Below are 20405 nucleotides of genomic sequence, written 5' to 3' on the forward strand. Positions count from 1 at the left end.
TAGTAATGCTCCAGAAAGTGAACACTCTTTTCTGTCGTTGTAAACCAAACCAAAGAGAGGGCACAGACACGTGTCCATACTAGAAGTGCAGCGATACCTGATTCTTGATTTTGTGAAGAGACTTGATGCAAGGTACACGTGGGTGGAAGCAATCCTGAGCACAAGTACAGGCCGGGCAGAGAAAAGATTGCAAGCAGCCCTGCTGAGAAGGACCTGGGCGTGCTGGTTGATGAGAAGCTCAACATGACCCAGCAATGTGAGCTGGCAGCGCAGGAGGCCACCCACATCCTGGGCTGCATCCAAAGCGGGGCCAGCAGAGCCAGGGAGCGGATCTGCCTCTCTGCTCTGCTCTGGTGAGACTCTACTGCACCCAGCTCTGAGATCCTCAGTGTTAGAAGTATATGGACCTGGAGCAAGTCCAGAAGCCCATAAAGATTGTCCTAGGTCTGGAGCGCCTCTTCTGTGAAGGAAAGCTGAGAGATCTCAGGTTATTCAACCTGGAAAAGAGAAGGCTTCAGGGAGACCTTAGAGCACCTCCAGTAATTAAAGGGAGCTTAAAAAAAGAGAGATGGCTTTTTTTTTTTTTTGCATAGACAGATAATGATGGGTTTAGGGGGAACATTTTTAACCTAAAAGAGGAGGGATTTAAGTTAGATGTTAGAATTTGTTACGGTGAGCGTCGTGAGACGCTGGAACAGGTTGCCCAGAGAAATTTTGGATGCCTCATCCCTGGCAGTGTTCAAGGCCAGGTTGGATGGGGCTCTGAGCAACCTGATCTAGTGGGTGGCAGGGAGACTGAAACTAGATGATGTTTAAGGCCTGTGCCAACCCAAACCAGGCAAAGATGATGATGGTGACTTGTTTCTGAAACAAATCTCAATTAATTGTGACTATACTTGAAATTACCTTTGAGAGACTACAATGTACTTGTGCTACTGAAGTTTCGAATTTTCATAGTGTATATGGCATCTTCATATTTTCCAAATCTTTTAAATCTGTAATTATTTTGAAGCAAATATTTGTGGCTAAGAAAGGGTGGAAAAAGCTGACTAGTGTGTTTGCCAGTAGCTCAAATGAAGTTAAAAGTCAAAGTTGTACTCAAAGGTTTTTTAAGCTCTTTTTCTAGTAAGAAAGATCTCTTAACCTTTGTATATCAACACAATTTCACTGAAAAGGACAAGTTTAGTTTTTGCCAGCAATTGAAACAGACTGGTAACATAAAGATCTTTCTGTAAAGCTCTGGTGTGAGATTCCTGTAAAGGGTAATGTAGGCAATGCTGTGCCTTAGGTTGTGCTAAAGGGTAATGTTCAGTGGAGAGTTATTTTCATGTAGAAAAGATGTATGTATTCTCTCTCCTTTAATACTGCATTATAAATTTTAAAAAATACATTGTTAAATCAGACTTTAACAAAAGTAAATTCAAATGTGAATCTGCTGTGTAGTAAAACACTTCAACAAAAAGCCATCCCAGGATGTGGCAATATTGACTGATTTTATCACCACTTATTTAATGCCTACTGATTCAAAAAGGTTAACATTGCTTGGAGCTAATAAATGAAGATTTTTGGGGTTTTTAACTTAAAAGGCCCCTAAATTATTTTTCCTAATCTCTTGCTAGGCAGTGAAGCTAAAATACTTGTATGGTGCTATGCAGCAGTGTTTTGGGATCAACTTAGATCTTTAACAGATGTATTCTTGTCTTCTGTTAACCACTTTCAACAGACACACGTCCTTGCTTTTCAACATGCTGCATCTCGTACCTGACATGTTCTCCAGTATCTTCTGAAGCCAGAGCAGCTTTTATGACTCTTAATGACCTGTAAAGCATTCTGCTGCATTGCCTGTGTGAAATTACCCATCAGTGTTGCAGAGGTGGTTATAAAGCTAGAAAATAGCTGCTGTAGTTGATTTAATAAAAATGTAAATTTACAAGATCCTCCAAATTATGCAAAGCTGACAAGTTGTCTTTTTTGATAATCTGAGCACTGGGGAATAGCAGGGTGTCTTTATTTCACTTGCCTTTTTATTCCTTCTCCCTGTAGTGAAGGGGAATCTTCATAACAGAGCAGTATTCATTGCAAAATGCTGGACTGACTGAGGCTGTGAAAATTTTGTTCAGATAGGCATTCCTCGTATTGTTACGAGGTTGTATCAAATACTATAGAGGAAATGTTTTAGTTTTTAAAGTATCCATATAGCAATCTGTTATTTTTAGAGCTGAATCAAGTCTCTTTGGTCCTTAAAAATCTGACTTTCAATTTGACTAATGTGGTAGATGCCAGCAGTAACTTGTAAAAAGATGAAACAAAATACTGACTTGTACAAAATCCTTATGTGTTCAGCTTTCATAATATTTCATTTCAATTTTCTTATGCAGGTAGATCCAGGAGATATCACTGTGTCTTCCTGACCCATGAAGCACTTGATATCTGCATGTCTTTCTTGTTGCTTTCATGTTTGAGTGATACTGTTGTTTGACTACGTCTCTGCCCTCACTGAACCCCGTGGGTTGGCTTTCTTTAGAGGTCTGGCTCTGTGGTGAGCACTGCTGTGACCAAGTGAGTTCTCTGTGGTGCATCTGCTTCCATGTGGCCACACACAAACTTAGGCCGTAAACAAAAACAGGAGCATGCAACATCCAAAACCAATTATAGCAGCTCATGGGGACAAATCCCCTGACAAGGGAAAGAGGGATGGTGTGGAACTGGTTTTAAGGTGTTGTTCAGTCACTGTATGAAAGGAAATGTTTGATACAGCATGAGTGGAATTATACCTAGAGTGCCTTCTGGGTGTGCATATTCCTGTGAAACAGAAGGGTGTGTATTCTGCATAAGAAGTTCATGTTTTGAAAACACTTTTTCCCCCCCCCAAAGACAATTTCATATTTTGCAGAATTTGTACTCTTCATTGAATACTGGTTCCTTACAGAAATTTCCTCATTGCATCTAAATGTCCCACTGTATAAAGATTGTAATCTTCAATTTAATTTAGAGAAATTTCATTACCTTTTTTTTATCCTACAGAAAAGTGTAATAGATAGTAAAATATTTTGATTCATTTATTTCAGCTAATGTGATCTGATAAGATTAACCAGAAGTTTGTGTTAAATAGGATACATATATTACACTGCCTGTCTTATTGTATGAAAATATAAGCTTCTTTCATCTAGTGACCTTCTACTGCATATTTATGAATAAAAAATCAGTTGATAAAGTATTGGTGTGTTATATATATTCTAGATTTATAAATAATATTTCAGACTCCTGAAAAAAGGAGTGAGTGCAGCAATAAAAGTGATACAAATTCATGCTACTGCCCAGAAGGATCACAATGAAAAAAGATTTTTACAGATGAGTCCTGAGAAAATTGTGACTAAATATGCAGCTGAGTTAATTAATAAGGAAGAAATGGAATTACTAAGAGTTTAGGCTGTGTTATATAGACTATAAATAATTTTTTAGTATGTCTGAGGGTTTTTGATCTCCTGATATTATATTAGATACCTTTTTGGTTTTACCTCCTCCCCCATTTTTCCTCCTGAAACCAGCTGATTCCAGCTGCAGAGTTAAATGAATGACACTTCAGAAAATGTTGGATGTCTTTAGAATGTTGAAACATTTAAAAATCACAAAATACTTAATGTGGTAAAAATATATATGTGTTAACATATGAGGTATAGTTAAATTAATTTCAGGAGCTGGACTTTGGACAAGAGCAGTTCTGTTAATCCTCATGATTGTTGTCCTGAAAGAAGGTGATAAAACCATGTCTATCATGAGTGAATGTTTTAGAAATTGTTCCAAAAAGTGGATCTTTTCTAGACCTAGCAAAAATGAGGAAAAAATATGCAGTGCATACAATAGATCATTATGTTCCATGTTGTATTTGAAGTATGAATTCTTTGTCTTCTGAAACCTTTTTGAGAAATTCAAATCTGTACACGACCTCCCTTGGCAAGGACAGAAAAATTGTCTGAAGAAACAAAAGCAAAAAATTATCCTATTGACTTGGTTGGAAGTGACTATTGCAGTGCTTCAGTGACTGTTAACATACGCACCATAATCTAGAAGTACTAATCAATACAATAAGCTTTTTGGATCAAGGAATGCATGTATCCTTTCACTGTTAGTAAAGCTTTGTCTGACCAAGTCTGCAGCTGGTTTTGCATATATATCACAGTTTCTGTACAATTATTACAGTTTTACACATTTCTAGAAATGTGTAGAAATCCCATTGGGACTCAGCATTTCCTTACCTGAAGGCTTGATTTTTCTCCAGTGTCTGAAGCCTGTCTTTTGCAGCTCTGTAAGTGTCCTGTGTTTTGCACCCTCTGCCAAAGGAGCTGAACCAGGGTAAGTCACGAAGTCAGATCACAAAGACAAGCAGCAAGCAGTTCTTCCTCAAGGTGTAGCTCTAACGTCTTCCCATTCTCTGCCCAGCAGAAGTCTTCAATGATGTTAAAATTGCACAAAAATGGACTCTTGAGACCTGCTCACCAAAATCATCATCTTTTGAAGGGCAGAAGGAGCACTGCAGGCTCACCTGGCACTGATGCTGGCAGGTGGTGCCAAGGTCCATATCCAGAGAGATGGGAGTGGAGACCTTACTGCCTGGAGTAGACAGTGCTGACCCCACTGCTGACTGGGAAGAATCAAAGAACAAATGTTAGGGCAGCCACACTGTCATCTTGGCAGTATCTTCTGGTTGTCCATGAGTTAAGGACAAGTGTTTAGACTGGTCTGCCTGGGTCCAGCAATGTTTATGGGAGCAAGGACAGGCATGTGGCAGATGAAAAGGCAATAATAAAGATTCTGGATGCTAATCTGCAGAAAGAGAGCAGCAAGTTTAGGCAGCTTTGGCATCTCAAACCTGAAAGAGCTGTGAACAGGGCCTGTGTGCTGAGCCATAGCCTTTGGTTTCTGGAACAGATTTTCCAGGGGAGGAGGGAGAAAAGAAAGCAGGTATGGGGTGGTATTTATTGGTGTTATTGGTGTGAAGTCCTGTTACCTGAGCAGGAGGTAGCAAGGAAGGGTGGTGGCAAATTTTTCCGTCTAAAAGCGTATTGGCAGAGAGAGAGAACCACTTTATGGGAGAACAAGAACACACAACTCCTCTCCCCTTTCCTCTCCCTAATACTCCTAAGATTTTGTTTTCTTTCTGAATTACTGAATTACACTGACGTAAACCTCTACCTTCATCCACTGGTTTCACCCCTCCTTGGGGTGAAACCTCATTCTTGGTCAGAGGTCTGTGGTTATAACGATGGAGCCATCAGTTCACACCTTCAGGTGCATCTGCTGTTCCACTGGCTGGGTTTTATGGCTCCCTGGTACAGGAGCAGCTACAAGAAGCAATAACAGGGTTGGTGAACAGATGACTCGATTACCTCTATCTGGTTTTAATGACAATGAAATAAAATCAGTTTTCACCAGGTCTGTCTAGGCAATTGCAATGGTACTGATGGAGTGTTTCACCTTACCCTTGGAAATATGGCTGTTGCTCTAACCAATAAAACAAAAATAAGAAAAACAATAGTAGTAGTAATAGTAGTTGGAGCTGGACTGTGGGAAGCACAGAGCTGCTGATGCAGTGAAGAGCAGGCAGGGAGAGAGGAATAGCTCAGAGTGTGAGAGCTGTCCATGCTTCCTTCTGGCTTCCTGTAGCTGGTGATAGAAGATGTGCATCATGACACTGGACCATGACATTAAATACAGTGATGGATAAAAGATGGTGGAAGAGAAACTAAGCAATTTTGTAATCAAAACATATGACTAAGAATATATGAGGACAGTTTTAAATGTATCATTCAAGTGAAGCATAAATCTTGAGAAAGAAATAATTATCTCTTGTCTTAAAGGAGAGTATCTGGTGCAGGACTTGGGGTTTATGCACTGATTTGATGTGAAAAACTCTATATGGAATATTTTGGTTTGCTTGCTTGGTTTTTAGAATGGATATGGAGATTTGTCCATAAAAGTGGTATGGAACTCTTGTTTAAGTAGTATGCTCTACTTCATAATTTTCTGAATGAATTGTAAAAGCAGGTTAATTTGCTGTTTGAATCGGCATGAGAGGGCATAAAACTCCTCGTGAGCTGAAGAAATCTTACAAATGGTGCAATGTTTGGCCAATTCTGCTGCTCTAAAATCTGCTCTCTTCTCCCTTTAGTGAAGGCAGAAAACTCGATTCACTGTGTGTTTTCTATTCAACCTTATTTTATTTTGGTGTGATCAAATGCTTGGTGGTCCTGCCCACACAGAACAATCCATCAATTACCTCTCTCCCTCCCCCTGTGGTCTGTGCTTCACCGGCTGTAATATACTTGTCTACAATTGTCAAAAAGCTTTCCTGGTTATCAAATCAGGCTTTTTCTTTTTTCTTCCTTATAGATCAGTAGGATTAAATCTTTAATGTGCTTTGATTAGAATATTTCCATTTGAAATGGGCTCCTTCTCTCCCAGAAGTAGGATTCCTGGTGTTTTTGCCCTATTTATTCTGAGGAAACATTAAGGGAAAGGATAGATACAAGGAAGGAGGAGAAAAATCACCATGTCTTGTTGAAATGTGGGGCCCTTTGCCTGGCACAGCAACCATCACTCCCTGCAGGATTAGGGAATGTGAGAGGCTGGGGGATGTGTCCCTCTAATATCCACATCTGTGTGTGCAGCTAGATGCTTTCTAGCTTGTAAAGAAATATGGCTTTTCAAGCCTGCATCGCCTCATGCAGGTGGTGGTGACGGCGCTAGTAGTGAATGACACAGCTTTGCCAGATGACACGGAGCTGATCTCTGCATCAGCCAAGAGGAATTAAGCTTTGTCACTCCCCGCCGGGGCTACCTTTTGCCTGGTATGTGCGGGAGGAGGAATTCACAGGCTGCTGCTGCATTCACCCAAGCAGAGCCCCGAGCGTGCTTTGCCAGGGGAGGCAGGCAGCCAGAATGATAGCTGTCTCTTTTAAATGCCGCTGTCAGATCCTGAGGAGACTTGCTAAAGGTAACGTGCTTTCCTTCTTACTCAACCAGGGGATCCGTTGCGTCCTTCCAGAGACACAGCCTGATTTTTGTACTTTTAAATATGACCGTCCTTCCAATGTACTGTCAGGCAACAAAGAACTCCTCATACAGGAGGGTGTAGGAGCTCTTTCAATTAACATTCCTACATGTCCCAGGCTGTGGTTCTGCTAGGAAGATAATCCCAGGGTTTTTTATCTTTTTCTTTCTTTCTTTCTTTTTTTTTTTTTTTTTTTTTTTTGCTTATTGCTAGAAGGAGGATTTTTTCCCCAAGTGAAGTGCTAAAGTTATTGTGGGGTGTTATTGTTTTGTATTTGTGCTAACTGCTGAGAGGCATCCCTCCTAGGTCAGTCCACGCTGTGCCTTGCTGGGAACAACTGACACTGCTGTCCTGGACCTGTATCCAGGACGAATTTCTGTTGTTTCATGTCCTTTGTAAGCTATTTTTACCTGTGCTTTACATGCCGAAGGCTGTTGTATGGATGAAGTAGGGATAGTAGTGTCTGTTTTTTCGGGCTGCACTCTCATGTCACACTTTGGAAGTTAATTTACCTGCTAGAGCAGTATGCATTTTATCTTACTGTAAATCTTTGCAGTCTCTCATTTCACTGCTCGGAACTTTAAAATACTACTCTGAGTCCTGTGTGATTGTTAAAGCAGATAGATATGTGAAAACCTGCCTAATACACCTTCACTGTTCAGGAATGAACATACCTTATTTTCTAAAAATAACTCCTTTTTTTAAAAAAATCTGTTATGTTTGGTAATTTCTTCTTTCTCTGTGTAAAAAGGGTTGATTTGGGATTTTAGCTTGATGTTTTGATGGAAACTTCCAACGTCGTAATAGCGTTATGTGTCTGCAAATAAGAAGCTTCTATTTTTTATCTTGGGTGCTGTGAAATATTTAATGGCTGTTACTGTGCAGCTGGATATACATCCATGTGTGAATGAAACTATTTTTATCAGCTATCTTTGATTATTAGTCAGGATAGCTCAAAATCAATGAGTGTTTTATTTTGCAGAAGCATGAAAAGGTAGCATGCTAATACAATGAGATCAGTAATAGGAAAAGAGAAATACTGCAATCAAACTTATATAAGCATTTTCCTTTTATTTAGATTGCTCAGTGGGGTCACATTGTTCAAAACATAGAAACTTAAATATTTATTAGTCATCCTCTCAGTAGATTTGCTTGTCTTTTAAATCTGTGCCGGGTAATGTCTGTTTTTCTTGTTTGTGTAAAATGTTTCTATTCTGGTAGCTCTATTACATGTTTATCAGGTTGAAAGTCGGTGTATTCTCTTTTTCTGGTGTGAGCAGAGCAACCTTTTTGTCTGCTGATGTCTTTATCAGACAGATCTGGGCACTAATTTAGTTACTCACTGATGAGAGTTGTTGTTCCACTTAAATACAGTTGCCCTGTGAATAATCAATAATCTAATACATCATAGCCATCTTAATTATTTCATACTTCCATCATTCAATGGAACTTGTGGCTCGTGATTTTTTTCTCCTCTGAAATAATCTTAACTACCATTGAGACTCTTTGCTCCTCCCACTCCCTCCCAATAGGAACTGGCATGATACTATTGATTTTTTGCATTAGTATGCCTTATGCTTGTCTCTGGTTGATAAAGAAAAAGACAGTCTAGAGGTATGTTCATATATCCTCCTGTAAGCCATATGCACACTGGACTGGTGTTGCTGTCCTAATTGACAGTTTCCTGAATTTTCACTGTTTTGAGTGAAACCTTTGAGTTTTTATCTAATCCTCTGGATTTTTTGGTCTTGGCATTTGCATCTCAGAAAACAGTTATGTAGTGCTCCACACGGCCTAGCTGAGGTCAGGGATGGACCTTCACATTATTACTGTGGAGAGGATTCTTGCCAACAGCTGGCAGTCTCCTGCTGCTGTATCAGCTGGAATATCTCCTTTCCTTCTAACCTGCTAGTCATGGGGGTTTTGTGCATTCACTGAGTTCCTTTGCTCCAAAAGCAGTTTTCCTTGCTTTAGTACTTGCCCCCAGCCTGTCTCTGCTAGTGTCTTTTTCTTCTGCACTAATCCTGTAGCTTTGTGCAGTTCCCCAAAATAATTTCTTCACTGTCTTTCAGGCCCTACTGTGGTGGAAAAGATACACACGCTAGATTAGTGTCTTGTGTTTTTAATAAAAGATGTGCAGCTAACTATGCATCAAAATGTGGAAATATCTGTTTTGTGTGTGTTGTGTCGTTTTTCATGCCTGTCTTGACAAAGTAAAGCTTGTAGCTTCATTTCCTGTTCTTTTAGATAAGGATGTAAACAGAAATGCCTCATCTGGGCAACTGAAGACTCTCTAAAAGTAATTCTTTTCAGTAGGCAGGTGTTCAGGCAATATTTTATTTTATAACAATTGTACTCCCCTCTTCTTGTACTTCACCTTAACCTTTCAAACCAAAAGGAGAGGTTATTTTTGTGTTTCTCTGCATTGTTGCATGTACTTACTGTGTAATTGAAAAAAATTCTGGTGGGAGCACCTTCAAGTGTTGTGAGCTAATTTCAAGGCAAAAATATCATATAGTAGTGGGAATGCTCTCCAAAACCCAGTCAGTGACCCACTCCTTCCCATAGCTGAGTCAGAGCCTGCAACAGGTAACCCTTATCTCTCTTGACCTCACCTCCATGGTCATCTTCACATGGGAGCATTAGTCTTCTTCTTCTTTGTCCTCTGCCTTTACATTTACAGCATTCATATGAGACAGGCACAGTTACAGAATCATGGAATGGTTTGGGTTGGAAAGGATCTTCAAACATCTTTCAGTCCAGTCCCCTGCCCCTCAGTCCTGCTTCACTGCTGCCCCTGCCCATACGCTCCTTTTGTGCCATATTGCCTCTGTGGGTACAAGGGCTACTGTGGCTGCTGCAGCTGCTATACAGGAGTCTTCTTCTGTATTTCCATGGTACCAATCACCCCCTCTTAAAGCAAAAGATGTGGCAAACAAGAAGTGCACAATAATTATTCATGCAGGAAATTTAGAAAACTATGAGATTAGGTCCCGTAATGCATATTACACTTCAGTTTTGTGAGTCTTTATTTTGGAGGTCAGTACATTTTCAGTAATGAAATTGTACATTACCAAGGTCAGATGAAGCTTCATGTTTGCTTCCATTAACAAGCAACCATGAGAGAAAAGTATTATGTTATTTGATGATGCAATTTGCAAGAACGATGCTGTGTGAGACTCTTCTCATAGCTGTGGAGACATGATTTGAATTTAGATCTAGTCTATCCATTTAAGAACAAAAAAAACCACTGGTTTTTACACCAATGTGTTGTTTCTATACCAGTCTTTGTTTCTATGCTATTTTTCCATTATGCATTTTTAATACTATTAAAATGTTTATTGTGGATGAAAGTTTGTGCTGCAATTACCTGATTCCTTTCATTAATAAATCTTTCATGCTGTTACTTTTGAGCTGAACGATTGCTGGATCAATCTCTTTATTGTGATTATGTATTTGAATCTCTATATGTATGTATATACATTTTAAGCAATGTTGGAAGTAGTTAAAAGGTTCTGAAAAGAGAAAAGGTATCTTCTTACCATACTAGGTACTAAAATTCGCACTGAGAAGAGAATCTTGTAATTTTTATATATTATTTTAATTTTCTATCTCCTTTCTATCCCAAAAGGGCACGTTAAGCCAAAAGTTACATTAAGAATCTGAAGTAGTAGCTGTTTTTATAGTTTTCACTATGAGAAGTACTGGGCTCAGAGAGAATGGTAGCTTACATTTGGACCAAGTGAATATAAGGAAAGGCCACATTTGTAGTTGTAAGAGCAACCACAAATGTGCACTTCATGCAGCTGCTTGTATTGTAGGATTATTTTTTTGTGCAGTGGAGAAACACTAGGGTCCCCCCGTTTATTCATATAAGTCCTTGGGCATTGAGCAGTATGCTGTGCATACCAAAGAGCCTGTGGTAATCCCTTACATTGCATATGTATGCTCAATAAAATTTACAGTTATTATGTTAAGTAAAACAGTGAGCAATATACATATATAGCATACAATGGTGAAAAGTTACTGAAATGTGTAGGCTGGTCAGGTTTACAGGTAAGTTGACCACTTTATAGTTTAAAAATTGCCTTTCAAGTAGTGCATTACAAAGCCTTAGTTGTGGTTAATTGATGTATGGACACGTTTGTTTTTTCCCTTTATTAGCTGGGAGAACAGCACTGTTAGGAAGCTGTGTCTGTAGTATAAGGTTGCTCACAGAAATGGGTCTCTTCGTTAGAGTCAGGAATGCAGTTTTGCACATGCACAGATCAGTGAAGTTATTCTGAATTTTATTATAACGGAAACAGAATAGGAGAGCTCTGATAAAGATGTCAGCTGTTGTTACACAGGGCAGAGCGTGAGGAGCTGAGTGGAATGCCTCTCACCCATCAAAGCTTTATAGCCTATCTTCAGGATAATTTATCACCTACTGCGCATACAGATCCTTTTTGCAGACATATATTTTTATTCTCCCAGTATGTTTCCAATACAGCGAGATAAAGCAAGCTTTAAAGGCAAGATGCTGCACTCCATTTTACAAGATGATCAGTTATCTAAAAATTGGATTGGGGCCTAAAGCATCAAAGGATGAATTCTCAATGTAGCTGGACGTAGGCTGTACTCTGCCTTGCGCACAAGCAACTGCAACACACACAAAGCCAGAATTTCTTTTTCAAAGAATGGAATTAAAATTGTGTTAGAGACTTGACATTGAGGCTATATAGTATCTTATTACAAACTAGCTAATGTTTCAGAGACTCATCCCTGGTTACCAGCCTTTGAATTATTTTAATAGTAACTCTGATTATGTGATCTCTTTTTGCCAATAAATTGTTTATAAAAATACAAATTTAACTACTAGAACTGAGTCAACAGCTTGCTTTGAATGAACTAAAAATCACAAATAACAATACCTCTAGGGGCATTTAAACGTCCTAGGATGTATAAACGTTGGCTCCCTGTCTTTCTAAAATTAGTTCTGAAGGTTCAGAAAACACCCAAGTGTCTGGTAAGTTCTGTAAATAGGCAGTCAGTAAGGATTTGTTGGCTTTGTGCATTTGGTTGGGGTTTCAGGAATACACTTTGAGGTTTTTCATACTCAACACCTGTTTATCCAATTTGTCCATATTTCCAAGTTTTTTGCATTTTATTTCTGAAAGTGACTTCTGTTCTTCTTCTGATTTAGTAAACAAACTAGAGTGAAAGAATAAAAATTAGAAGCAAAATCTGGAAAATTTCTTTTCCACTAGCATGTTGGAACTTCAGGGCCACCTCCAGAGTTGCAGCCGTTCCTCAGCCGTTAGAGGGGACTTTGTGAGAAGACAGGAGAGAGTCTACAGGGGAGAGCTGTGGACATCTGTTAGCAAGGGAAGTTTTGGTATCGCTCTTAGTGCTTGTGACGTAGTAAATACAATTTTAAAAACAACCAAAACAAAAGCATTCCTTGGTACTACTTGGAATTTTTTGTTTTGTTTTGCTTAAAAAAATAATTGTTGCAAGACTTGTTTGTCAGATAAGAAAATGAAGGCAAAGAGTAGCCATGACCTGTTTTGTGTCATTCAGTGGGTCCATGCTGGTTTTGGGGATAACCCTATCCTCCTACTCGCATTTGTTCATTGCTGGTGAGCAACAGTTACAGAAGTTGGTAAAGACTGAGATTGCAGAGAAGACCCTGCATGACTTCTTCACTTCTAGATTTTTCACCGGTTTTGACTTTTTTATTTGCACTTAAGAATGCCTTTGGCCAGGATTGTTTTAGGATTGCTTTGAAATTGTAAGTGCCTGCATTATGATTGCTGAAGGAGAGGGAGAGAGATGAATTTTTGTTAAGATGTTCCTTCTGTAATTGGTATTTAGGCTTTCCAGCACTGAGTATGTGAAGAACAAAAGAGGCAGATTGATTATATTTAATGAGCATTATTAGTTTGCAATATTGTCTTTTTGTTCAAAAGAGTTCTTTGAACTTATTGTTGTAAGAAGTAATGAAAGGAGAAAGGATTTTCTCTTCTAGAGCAAGCCAATCACAGTTCAGAAGTTCAAGCAATATTTCTTCACCACTAATATATTCAAGAACTGGCAAACTCTTTATTAATTATTCAGGATGATCTGAAGCACAGCAGCATACTAACCAATCTATGTGATGCTTTGACATAAAAGAAAGACATAAAAATACTTTCCAAATCTAGCATGTACTAGATAAAGTAGGAGCACTGCTGCAGCCCTTATGGTCTGAGGGTGTATGTATGGCTGGAGTTCTGCAGAGAAATTTTTTAGCTTAGATAAACAGATATAATTGCATGCAGGTGCCTGTAGGGTGTGAAGAGAAAGCTGAAGTCATATCAAGAGATGGAAGTGGCCATTAGTTATCTTTTATCTATCAGATTTACCAGTGGCTATCTGATGTGGTTGCTCTGATATCTGATATATACATATGGAAAACATGGGAAATGTTTTTTCTAGCGTGTGTAGTACTGCCTAGATGTCTTGGGAATATATTGCAGGCTGAGGCTCCAGGTGGAAATGGGCTCTGGTTCCTTGTGTGAAGAACAGACTCACTCTCTCACGAGTTTTATATAATCTTAGTCTGGGGGTCTGCTGAATCTGAGAAACACTGTGCAATAGGGTGAGAGCATACCTGCCTTCTGAGGCAGATTTCTGCGGCTTAATCTGTCTCCCAGCATGGCTCTGCTTAGTAGTGCCCCATCTGCATTTCATATAGTGCTGCTGCTGATGTGCTTTTGCCATGGGAAGGTCCTGCTCTGGGCATGGCCCCTAAGCAAGCGAGTCTGTCTCTGTCAGCACAGGTTGCAGCACCTCTGCAAGCAGCTGTCAGTAAATCAGCAAAGGTTAATCTCATTTCTTCTCCCCTATCTACGTTCCCTGCAGGAGTTCTACTGGCCTGGGGAGATGGCTGCTCAGCTGGGCACGCAGGGAGGACTGCCCTGGTTGGAGAATATCACAAGGACCAAGTTTTAGCCAGTTGCAAGCAAAAAGAGAGTGGTTCATGACATGTTCTTTTTTTCCTCAAGGGGAAAAAATATTAAAATTTTAAAATTTATTAATTATCTAAATTAATGGAACCTTCTGCATCAAAACTGACTTACCTCAGTGTTACCACAACCACCATGTCATTCCCTCACTCTCACATAATCATTTAGGATCATTTAGATTGAAAAAGACCTCTAAGATCATTGAGTCCAACCACTGACCCAGCACTGCCAAGTCCACCATTAAAACATATCCCTAAATTGCACACTTACACATCTTTTACATACCCTGTTCCTGGGCATCCTGTTCCAGTGCTTGACAACCTTTTCCATGAAGGAATTTTTTGTAATATCCAATTTAAGTCTCTCCCAGCACAGCTTGTGGCCATTTCCTCCCATCCCATCACTTTTTCCCTGGGAGAAGAGACCGACCCTCCCTGTGTACTTTCAGGTAATTGGAGAGAGTGATGAGGCCTGAGCCTCTTTCCTCCAGGCTAAACACCCCCAGCTCCCTCAGACTCTCCCCATCAGACTTGTGCTCCAGAGCCTTCACCGGCTCCATTGTCCTTCTCTGGACACTCCAGCACCTCAGGGGCTGTGCTGCAGTGAGGGGCCCAGAACTGAGCGCAGGATTGAAGGTGTGGCCTCACCAGTGCTGAGTACAGGGGAGCAGTCACTGCCCTGGTCCTGCTCACCTCACAGTTTCTGATATTTCAGAAACTGCAGGCCAAGTCCTGTTGGCATCTTGGAAGTGTATGAACTTCTCAAGATACTCATCCTTTATGCCTACATTCTTCTTTTGGGCATTTGCTTTAAAGCAGCACTCCTGTAATATTTCAGAACCTTTTAAGACTTCAGGCAAAAGTTAAAAGAAAGCTTTGGCCCAGAATGTTGTTATTACAGAAAAATGAAAAGTATTATGTAAGTCTCCACTGCAACTTCAATCTTATCCCTTGAAATTTTTATTAATGCTGCTGGGAATTATGTTGTTATTAGAAAAGGAGACTTCCCTGAAAGTGTATTGGGGCAGAAAAATTGCTCCAGATTGGACTGATTATAAAAAGACAAACACTAGACATAGTTTTGTGGGGGGAAATGTGTTACTGGAAATAGTGTCACATCTAACAGGCTTATTCTGCCTTGGCTTCTCAGCAGTGAATAGACAAAGATGTTAAGCAAGGAAATACCAGCTATTCCAATGACTGCATTGCCATAGTACTTTGGTAAATGTCACCAATAAAGCGCAGTTTAAATCCACACTGCTCTTAAGGAAACATTTATACTTTTAGTGAACTAGAATTTGACAGCTCTGTCTGGCAGAGGAAATTGTTTCTGGCATCTAGTTTTGGTTGGCCAATAGTTTAACTGTTTTTAGTTTGGTTATTTGTTTAGTTTTGTTTTTCTGGGCATCCAGTATATGTGTTGTGACCTCTTAGAGACCAGTGCCGATTTGCAAATAGACTGTGGGCATGTTGTTCTCTGCTGTATCACAGGCCAGTGATGACTGACAAAGATGGAATTTCCTACCATGACAGGAGGCATAAGTTTTGATGCATCATTTCCTTCTCCCCAGAAGTCCAAAAGGAGGACATCGCTGAGTATTTTAAGCTTTCCAGTGACAGGGTTTATATGCTTTTTTTCCCTTTACTGACATCCTTAGACATATAAATTTCTGTAGACCCTTAGATAACGTGATATTGTTATATCACCTTTGGGTCAGGAATCTATTTTGCTGAACCTGAGCATAAACTTACTGCAGATTTTGTTTCATTGAGCTAAAAGGAGTTAGGAATTGAGATAAAACCTGACAGCCTGAACTAATATGTAATATGAACAGTTCTATTTTTTCTGCACCAAAAAAAACCAAACCAAAAACCTACACAAGGCTTGAAAGTAAAAAGAAATTACATTTTTCAAAAAGAAACAGACATAAAAACTTTTTATTTAATAGCTGTTTCCTCAAAGAATGAGGAGGAACAGAGAAAAGGGGGATTCTAGTTTAGGTTTTGTTTTACTACTTAGACAAAAAAAATAGCAGGAAAGTGCAGGGCTGGTGAGGGAGTTCCTTGGGAAGTTCAGCAGTCCAGAAGATTGTCTAGTTACATTTTGTCTCTGTTTTCACCCTGGAGCTGTGTAATGCAGTGATAAATGTGCCCAAAGGCCACTTTTACTCAATGTTCCAGAGCTTCCAAGGCAGCAGGAGCCTGTCCTGATGCACAAGTGGAAGGTAGGTCGTCCCTTAGGAAGTGCTTGAGTTCCTTTGTAGAAGAATGCAGTTTCTTCTTCAGTGCTGCTTTTGTGGACCTTGTCAGGATGGTTCAGGCAAGGCCACCAAAGCAGCAGCAGCCCCAGCAGTTCCTGCAGACGCCCTGTGAGGGCCCCTTCCTATGCACATATGCTATGTAATATTGAAGAGCAGCTGCTCGGTGCTGGCTGACAGCTGCACTGAGGTAGGAGCTGTAGCCCCAGGGAGTAAGGCTGACTTCTCTTCTGCTGCATCTGTGGCAGTAGTGCAGTGTGGAGATCTCCTTTGTCCAGTGTAACAGAAAATCTTCATCACTTACTCCCTGCAGGAATGTGAGTATAAACTCTGCCCTTATTTTTCATGGGATTCACATCCTCACAATTTATCCAGACTGAGAACTTGGAGTTGTTGGGCTGGGGTGTGCCCAGTACTGAGCTTTTCAGCTGTCTCCAAGATTTCAGATCTCAGTGTAGCCATAATTGAAATGTTCATTAACAGTTCTAGACAAGTCAGTTTGACTTTCAACACATATTTCAGACCTGCTGTGTTGCTACGGTGTACTGTGTGTTTTGGTGGTGGTTTTTTTACCTGACTGTCAAAAAAAGTGCCTTGAATTTGCAAATAGGTAGCTGCGTAGAGGAGATGTCAAATGTAGTACTGAATCCAAGCTATTTCTTTTTCATGGTTTCCAAGAGAATAGGGAAAAAACTTCCCAACATTTTCCTGATTTCTGCCATTGGACAGTTGGGAAGGTTGGACCTTATTGAATGGGCATTGGCCACATGGACCATTTTGAAGGGGTTTGCATGTTGTGTCTGTATATCCAAAGCATTTTGAAAGCTCCAGGCCAACATGCTGAGGGAATTATTCAGTTTGTCAGGGGTTTAAGTAATGCCCTTGGTAGCATATTATAATAGATGACTTAAAATACATCTGTGAGATACCAACCGTGTATGGGAAACTTTGAAGTTACTTTGATGGCATCTTCAGTAGAGAATTTTAAGCAATATGGTCCTGATACTGATGAAGTATTATGGACAGCTGCCTTAGAAGCAATTAGGACCCGAGTTGACATTTCCAGCATATTGTCCCAGTGAAGGTAGCATTCAGCACCATTGTGCATCCATTCAGATGCTCCTTCACAGCATAGTAGGTTTCTCACCTTCAAGTATTGCTCAGGAATTATGCAGGAGCCAAAAAATTACTGTAATGAGCTCCTCCACCAACTATTTAATCATAATTAGTCATAGAGTAATGAAGTAAGTGACATTTCCTGTGATCTTTTCACAGCAAATTCTACTGTCCATGTTACCATAAAAAGAAAAGAGCAGAGGGATGATGTTGGAAAGAGCAATTGGCTTGTGTTTATGTTGGTTCCCTATAAGTTCCCCAGTCTGTCCCACAGTGACATCTTTGTCATGCTAAAAGATACCAGAAGAGATGGAGCTTAGGAACCTGTTTGAAACATGGTATTTTCAGACATTTGAGTGATTCATGGTTAACTGAAAGTATTTTCAGATTCTTTTTATTAATCTGGTTTTCTGCTTGTTTTCTTAAGCTGTTCAAAAATTATATTTTCAGATATTTTGTTGAGTTTTCACTATAAGCCCAGGTTTGAGAATCAGAATGTGATTTCATCTTATTGGTTTAATTCTGTTAACATTTGTGATTCATTGTGATTGAATGTAAAGAAAGAGGAAAAACAGTCATTTAAACCAAAATCATTGTGTTTCTTATCCAAGAGCAAAAGATCTATCTAATGTGTTGTATATCTACACTGCTTATCTTTGAGACATCAAATGAAGTGATATGTGAAAAGCCTGTGCCTTTACAGATGGAGGCAGAGGAATATTTGAAGGTGTCAGAAATTGTGGTGAATAGCAGAAGGATAGAGTAGGCAATTAGTGTTCAGAAACAAATTTCAAGATTGATTAGTGTTGATTACAAAGCTGAAGATAACACACCAAGTGACTCTCACAAAGTTATCATGAACAATTTACAAACTCAGAGGAAAAAAATCGCTGTATAATTCTGACAAAACTTAATGGGCAGCGTAATGGGCAGTGACAGCAGAAAAATTCAATGAGGGGCCCATGAGCTATTCACAGTCTGTGCGCTATTTTCAAGGGGCCTGCAAATGAAATCAAGAAAAGCAAACTTCTGTTCTGCATTTAATTTTCACTGTTATGGAAAATACAAAAACAACTGAAAAATCATAAAAAATGGAGCGTATATGTGTTTGTGTAAATATACAGGTATTTATATCCACACATATGTGGACACATACATACAGCAGCTATCTTACTGCTGAAGCCAGAGGTTATAGCTAACAGTTCAAATCCCAAATACTTGCAATAAAATATTTGAACAATGTAGGAAGGAATAATTCTAAATTTTAATTTCCTCAGAAAAGTGAGATAAATTTACAACAGTCATGTTCACTGCAACCAGTCACATTACTGTTGTTGCATATCTGTAAGCAAAAAGGTTTACATTTGCTGTATCTGTAAAGATGATTTTTTAATAGGTTATTCCAGAGTATAAAAAATAGTATGAGAAAGAGTATTGCAGGACATTTGAACAGTCAGTCCCAAATTCATAATTCTTTGAGAGCTGAAGTTATGAGAACTAAGAGATAACCACTGTTCTTCCAATTTAGATGATAAATATAAAATAAATAAAGCATAGTAGCTTTACAGCATGTAACAAAAGATGAATAAAATTCTGTTCACTACATAAACATCATAAAGCTTGAAAAATTGTAGCTAATCTTTCTTCCTTAGGAGAACTTCCTGGAAGACATACCTGCTACATACTTTATGACATGGATCTCATATTACCCTGCAGATGTGGAGGGGGAAACATGTCTTCACTGTTAAGGTTTTTTAAATTTTAATTAAGAGTTAAGATGAACAAAATCAGACCTCCTATTTCAAGATCAACTTTGTCTTGAATAGGAAGAACAGCAAACATGGATTATGTAAGCGAAACAGAGAGAATGTGCTTGGATTAAAGCTTCTTCATCCTTGTTTGCAATCAGGGTGTCATTGGGATATCCAGGAATGTTCTCATGCAGAGAGCATGAAGCTCATACATTTTTATCTGAGCAGCTGAAATACAAAGAATGTAAGGTAATTTATTCTCTTTGCTGGTTTTCATTACAAGGGTTTTTATTCTTGGTAAGCCTTTCCTGCAAAGGGGAATAGTCTTCCTGTAAATGTAGGTTTTGTGACATGAATCCATGGGGACCGTCTGTCTGATTTGAAGTTGCTAATGGATTCGGCATATTGCTGAAGCGTTTGCTCATCTAATACCACCTCCTTGAATCATGAATTACATTCAGGTTTTGTTCTTGGCTTCCTTCTCTTCAGCTTCTCCTTTCGTGGTGTCTGTGCCAATGAGCACATCCAAATCTATTTCTCTGTTTCTAATCTTACTTGTTCAGATTTGGTTTTGAAAGCATTCTGTGTAGCTGTTCCAACAAAGTTTGGAGAACCAAAACTGTAGGTGCAAATGCTGAAAATCTGAATGCATACTGTGTTCTAGCCCCAGGTGTCAGATGTAAGAAAAAAAGAGATCCTTTTAGTAAGGAAAAGCTGGCCAGGATCTGATTGTGAAGCTTTAGATATATATATATGTATTTATATGTATATATATATGGTTGTATTATACATGGAATAAGTACAGATGTTTTGTATTTGATGAGCAGCATGGCTGTGCTAGACCAGGGATCGAGCAGCTACCTGATAGTTAATGTTGGGAGGGCATTTCTGCAACTCTGTCAACCCTGTCCCACTCAGGATAGGTAAGAAAACACAGCTTGGAGTTTGGAGGGGTGGTAATTGGCAAATTCTTCAGATGATCCCTAGATTACTTCCAACTATAATGCTGCAGGTGCAGTACCATGTAGACATGAGGGCTCATCACAGAGGCTTAGCTGGAGAAATGGACCAGCTTTTGTATAGCATTCAGTAGTCTTCATTCTTTAGGTGATCCTTGGACCCCTAAAGACCCTATCCTAAGGTCCTTTCCCTAAGGATTTAAAGTCCTTTGTCTTTAAATGTCTCTGTTCTCCCCCATTTCGTGTTGCTAAAAGTCAAAGCTATATCTGGCTGTCATTTAT

At 39.3% G+C, this 20405-nt stretch overlaps 1 protein-coding gene across 8 annotated transcripts in view; it reads left to right on the top strand.

Annotated features, from left to right (window-relative positions):
• The window catches only part of GRIP1 (glutamate receptor interacting protein 1), a 315370-nt gene that overhangs the window by 152650 nt on the left and 142315 nt on the right, over window positions 1-20405 (top strand). Inside the window, exon 1 of one of the 8 annotated variants that reach the window (XM_030961012.1) lies at window positions 4925-6994. The exons of the other annotated variants lie outside the window; for them this stretch is intronic. Within the exon in view, the coding sequence (XP_030816872.1) occupies window positions 6940-6994 (55 nt within the window). The 5' untranslated portion in view covers window positions 4925-6939. Of the gene's footprint in view, window positions 1-4924; window positions 6995-20405 lie in introns of those variants that run through there. 8 annotated transcript variants of the gene reach the window in all.

This window comes from Camarhynchus parvulus, chromosome 1A, assembly GCF_901933205.1.
Source record: "Camarhynchus parvulus chromosome 1A, STF_HiC, whole genome shotgun sequence".
Lineage (NCBI taxonomy): Eukaryota > Metazoa > Chordata > Aves > Passeriformes > Thraupidae > Camarhynchus > Camarhynchus parvulus.